Source organism: Choristoneura fumiferana, chromosome 11, assembly GCF_025370935.1.
Source record: "Choristoneura fumiferana chromosome 11, NRCan_CFum_1, whole genome shotgun sequence".
NCBI classification, from domain to species: domain Eukaryota; kingdom Metazoa; phylum Arthropoda; class Insecta; order Lepidoptera; family Tortricidae; genus Choristoneura; species Choristoneura fumiferana.
Window position 1 is genome coordinate 9,856,819 of NC_133482.1, and position 6,143 is coordinate 9,862,961.

General features: G+C 38.7%; 1 protein-coding gene across 1 annotated transcript; it reads left to right on the plus strand.

Moving 5' to 3' along the window:
• The first annotated feature begins 1,302 nt into the window (after positions 1 to 1,302).
• LOC141432742 (homeobox protein engrailed-2-A-like) lies at positions 1,303 to 4,653 on the plus strand. The gene is made up of 3 exons (XM_074094488.1): positions 1,303 to 1,671; positions 3,603 to 3,772; positions 4,245 to 4,653. The coding sequence occupies exons 1-3, from the start codon at positions 1,518 to 1,520 to the stop codon at positions 4,539 to 4,541; spliced, it is 621 nt and encodes a 206-aa protein (XP_073950589.1). The 5' UTR covers positions 1,303 to 1,517; the 3' UTR covers positions 4,542 to 4,653.
• The last annotated feature ends 1,490 nt before the right edge of the window (positions 4,654 to 6,143 follow it).

Genomic DNA, 6,143 nt, shown 5'->3' on the forward strand with positions numbered 1-6,143 from the left:
AAGAGATCGCTCTGAAGCGATAAGGCCTCTTATTGCTTGCTTTGTAAATTTCTCTCGGTGTAGGTACCTAATAAGTATGCATGTTTTCTGTATCGTTTACTATTGTGTTGTTAAATAAAGAGTCATTATATTGTAAAAAACTTAGAACTTGAGCTTAGATAAGTAAATATCTACTTACTTTTACAGCTTAAAAAAGGTAGATGAAGCAACAAAAAGAATCGTGTACTTCAATTGTTCATTTATATTGGTAAAATACAACTTGAGTTTAGTTAGATATGTCTTACAGTTTTAGTTTCGTTGGAAAAAATAACTTGTCTTTGCAAAGCTCTACCACTACTGGCCTCTGTCTGTCCGATTTCATGGAAATAAAATGTGTTTTATGGTAACATCTGCCATTCTTCTTAACCTGATTAAAGTTATCTGTGCGGCCAATCTACATCGGCTAAGTGCTGCCTCACAATGGGCTGTGTTTGGACACAGTGCTGTCAATAGCCTCCGCCTGCCTGTTTACTTACACAATAAAATAATGTCGCACTTGAGCGATTAATCGAGCGGCAAACGCTGATAACGTGATTACATCAATAGTAAATAATCGGTTAAAGACCCCTCTTATTGTTAGAACTAATAGTATTTTGCCTAAACATTTTGTTACGCGTGTATCGCGCGCAGAATAAGTTTCGACGCGTGAAATAATAATAGGTACCTTCCTTATCACTAATCGCTTGCTGTTGTTTCATTCATGCTCCCATTTTTTTGCGATGATTAGCTTTCGTTTAAATTCATCCAGAAAGACGTTTAGGTTACGCTACTACTGAAACACTAGTTGAAATCCACGTCTCTACTCGCTCCCCATGTTATTTACGTGGACTTATATAATGTGATTGGACGATTCTGCGCGTCTCTTTGCTCCGCTATATGGAAACGCACCTCCACCCAAGGCAAACAATGAACAAAAGTGAACAATGTAAATTATGCAACCATCTTCATTAGGTACATTTATCCGTCATATTTCTGGTACATGTCACAGTAGGTACCTGATAGTACGGATTCGATTTAGTGATTTCTGAATCATTAGTCAAATAGCTTCGGTTTTTCTCACGTAAATAACTACCTAATGCAATTTTCTACGAATCATAACTAGTCTATAAATACAAAAAAACAAATGCAATTTTAATAACATCGTATCGCATTTCTTATCTTCCTGCTACATCGGCAGCACATTTTAAATTACAAATTAATGTTCCCACATGTTCGTAAAGTAATAACATCCTATTGTATGCAAACAGTATCGCTTACCCATTTAATTTGCTGAACTGTATGAATGAGCCGACGTCACAACACTCCAGAGATCATTGGTGCGTGCACCCCATTGATTGTGGTCGCTGATAACATCTAAAGGGCGAATCATCCCCTCAAGGAGGCGTGGTTGGCCCGATTCCAACCTTCTATTGTTGGTATATATTTTGGGGGTTGCAAATGTGCCGTCCCATTTTGTGTAAATTATACTGAGTGATACGATGGATGTGTCTCCTGTGCGTAGTTCTAAAAGTGGCAGTTCAGACTTCAGCATTGAACGGATCTTGAGCGAGGAGTCAAGCAGTAACCGTGAAGCGCCCAGCGACCTCCCGGACTGGTTGTGCTGCACGCGGTACCGGCCGCCACGACTACCACGTTAGCATTCCACGTTGTACTACTATATAATATAAGTTTCTGTGTCTTAGATATAGCTATAAATAAGTCTGAAACCAAAAACAAGACAACAATACGGCAATGCTATAAAATGTTGGAGACGCATTGTACCGTCGAGGAAACTTAATCGGCTACCAACACGGAAATAATTATTAGAATCGCAATCAATTTCAAGATTCCTTTAGCAGATGTATGCAACGTCAACCTGATATTTTTTAAAGCAATAGGGTTCTACCCTGGAACGCGATTCAGTTTCTTCGATTGTACTACTTATTAGTAGGTACTTCACTTGGCTGCAATTTCGCGCGAATAGGTATGGTAGCTCGGACATCGACGAAACTTAAAACTTGCACTTACTTAGGCTGATATCAGAACTGTGTGAGGTAAGGTGAAATCATATCCAATCCAATAGGTTAGCTACGCTAAACGAGATTAAATAAATTAAGTGGGTACCTGCGTTATCTTTAATAATTTGGTAGTGGATTTTTTGTTACACCGCTTAGCTAACTCACACAGGTCCGGTGGACGAGCAAGTGCAGTCTTCTCATCTATGTAGATACTCACGTATTACCCGAAATTATTACCAAATTTTCTCAAGAGTGTAAAAGTCGCAGGGGACATGACCCCCAAAATCGTACACATTAAATTGAAAACTCCAAAATTTCAGGCTGCGATCACGCCTGGACTGTACATACCAAAACAGTGCAGTACTATTTGCGACAAGTATCTAAATATTTTGTAGGCCCCTCATTAGTCAAACTGCAGGTGTTAATGGGAAATGTGATCAATATTTAACGACTGAAGCTATTAAGAAACCGTTTTTGACGCGACCAGAGATTTCTAAACCAATTTCACTTTATCAGGAGATAAACAACATATATCGTTAAGTTTAAACGGTTTAAATGGATAGCATAACACTTTTACCATCTTGTAAGACACTTGAAAATTGAATGACCCTATCATCAAAGCGCAGTACCCTGCTCTACCTACCTCTACCCTGCTCTCTAGCTACCGCTGCGCTACGAGCTAAACCACGCTAAACGCACTGATATTTTAGGATTTGCCACACAGTACATTAATAGCTACGATCTTGTCTTCTGTAGGGCGCAATTATGGCATGTTCCGGACCTACCTAAGTATACTAATAAATAAGTGTGAGCTACTTGTGTGCCACGCCATCATTGCTCTATACTAAACGTAGGCGAACTTTACGCCGGCCGCAATGTAGCAAACCAAAGCTTCAAGTAACTACCGCTGTTGATAAAATGTTTATTAAAATCCTAGAATTTCTATTCAATTCCCAAATGTACCTACTCTACTAGGTAATTGTAAATGATTCATGCGAGCGAATCCGGGCGGAGCGGAGCGTATCAGAGTGAGGCCACGGCTGCGCGGCAATTCAACCAGCGTATCTTTTATGGTACCGAAATGGACGAATAATATATAACCTTGAACTAAAACTAATTACCTAAATATTCCACTTGGAGGAGGCCTATGTCCAACAGTGGACGTCCTACGGCTGATATGATGGCGATGAAGTATTCCACTACAGAAGTGTTTTTGTATTTTATTCAATTTAGCCTAGACACCTGTTACAAGCACTTACGAAATTCAGCAAATCCTACCACCGGTTCCGAAAAACCTTTGTTGTTGAGAAGAATCCGACAAGAAACTAGGAAGTATTTTTTTTATTAATATAGAAAACGAGCCTACCAATTCCTTAAAGGGTCGGCAACGCACCTGTGATTCCCCTCGTGTTGCGGGTGTCCATGGGCAGCGGTGATCGCTCTCTATCAGGTGACCCATTATAGTGGTGACATAATTTTCTCCCCAGCGTCCTCCCTTGGCCGTTTTTTTTACGCTGCTACTCCTCAAGTAGATTAAAATGTTGCTGAGTATAGTATTTGTCACAGGTGCAGTGAGTAACAACGTGTGTCGCAGCCGGCGGGCGGGGCGGCACGCGCGTGTGCCGTTTACCGCGGCGCAGGCGGCGGCGCTGGAGGCCGCCTATGCGCGCGCGCCCTACCTCGCGCCGCCGGCGTTGCGCGCCCTCGCCGCCGCACTGCAGCTCCGCGACGACAGGGTAACAGCAAACCTACTTCCTACAAGTGGCGGACTGAGCTCGTTCTTGGGCTGGGGCGGCAAAGCTGAATTTGCCCCTCAATATTACAAGTTGATGTACTCGTACCTACTAAACATATTTTGATTAATGTTCAGGAATTAGGGCTTTATTAAGAGAACTTGCGGATCTAGGCCGCCATTGCTTTCTACTTAATCTCTTACCCGCGCGGCTTCGCTCGCGTCCCATTGCAGTGTATTAAAACCCTGGAATTTAGGCCAGGACTGATATTTAATCAACCTTTCACAGGCACACAAATCATAAATCTTCGCATTTAGGTATAGTTTTAGTACGATTAGCGAATGGTCAAATGAATTATTCACTAATATTCAAGGTTTCTTTATTACCTACTTACGAGTAGCCGCGCGGTTCACTGTTCTCATCTCACACAATAAAATAGGCGATTATAACAGTGACATAGATATTTTTGTTTTAGATAAAGATCTGGTTCCAAAACCGACGAGCAAGGGAAAGAAGAGAGAAATGCAGGACAATAACACCGCCACAAGCCGTTACGCTGGCTCCCACACGACGTTCCGTTACTGACACTTTATGGACTCCTCATTCTTCGAATGAATTGCCTAGTTTTATTAATCTAGACATGTTCCGGAGAGAGGTGCAGAGCGACAATTCTTTAGAGGTTCATTGCGAACGTCTGTCACCAAATGAAGAAAGTGGTTCGACGGACGACAGACCGGAATCACCTTTAGATATAGAGACGATTGACGAATAGTTTTATTCAGTAAGTCATGTTAAGGCTAGAAAATCACATAACATACTCGTATCGTCTGAAAAAAAATTAATATGATTATCTAAGTTAAGAATATATTTAAATAGATACTTTAACTGTGATAGCGTGTGTAAACTATTAATAAAATAATAGACATTATTAATTTTATAAATTACGTAAGAAACGTATCATTAGTTTAGTTGTCCGGTTCGATACTCTTACACTTATGTGAAATAATAAATAGCTCTTGTAATAAGGAAAGGATAAACAAATAATTGCCCAATTAAATCAACTGAACTGCGTTATAGTTAACGTTATCTCTAAGCTCATTCACAAGCGACCTTAAAAAAATCTAGTTGTAATAGGCGTAGCCTCATTCAGTACGTATTTAGTTGGGCACGGCCCACACATAACAATCTTAATAATAAGTAAAGTCACCTGAGGTAAAAGCGACTATGGGGTTATTGCGTTTATTTGAGTTATCTTTGAAACAGCGTGAGTTACAACAGCTCCTGCCATCTAGTAATAGACACTTGAACTACTTGGAGAACAACCCGTAACATAGAGGGCATCTCAGTGAATCGTTTTCAAGATGTCGGCAATTTTAAAATTTGGTACCACACCAGACTTTAGCAGTGCTTGAGTTAGGTGAACAAAATCTATTTACATCCTCATTTTTTTATAGGGTTTTGGTGTTTATTTTGTATTAAACATGATCAGTATTAGTTGGTTCACATGTCTGAATTTTAATTTTCAATAAGAATGCTACATTTTTAGAATTACTTCCATTTAAAATCTTTGCAAGTTATTTATGAAACTTTGCTAAATGCGTCAGTATCTTTGAGGTTATTGCGTCTATGCAACGCATTTACCCCAATGTCAGTGGTCAATAACCGTTTTTTTTATAATGTAGTTTTAACAATTTTAACACATTTTTCATGTTAAGTAAGTATATTATTTTACCTGTAGAATTTTTCACTGACTATCGTCTAAACAATGTCACTTAATTAAACTTTTCATCTCACTCTTTTCAATCGTAAAATCTTCTAGTTCAATCTGTCGAATCGTAGATTATTTTTAAATAAAAAACAAAACTGCCTTAAAAACACACGGGAACTAAAAAGCAAAAAAAAATATATAAAATAATAATTGAATCGGCTACAAAAACCGACTAACTGAGAACCTCTCTTTTAAGTAGGTTAAAAAATGTGCAATGGTATTTAGCTTTGGATAAATGCGTCTGTAAATGAAGACGCATTTTCCCTAATTATACTATTTTTGGTCTCAGTTGATTATTCGCGGTTTGTGGTTCTTGTATTAATAATATCTTCTAGATTATTATACTGCGAATACGTGCCATGAAGTTTTGAGGTGAAATCCCAAACGTTGGACAATAATTTGAAAAAGATGGATTTTCCCAAATTGAGGTAAAAGCGTCTAAAATCCCGTTTTAAAAAAAAATGCTTGTATATCTTTTGATTGTCGTGCAGCAAAAAAGTAACTTCAGAAATTTTAATGGTAAAGAGTTGTATAAAGCACAGAACGCAAGAGTATTTCAATATACTTAATACATACTTCATAATTTGAGATTAAAAAATAACAAAA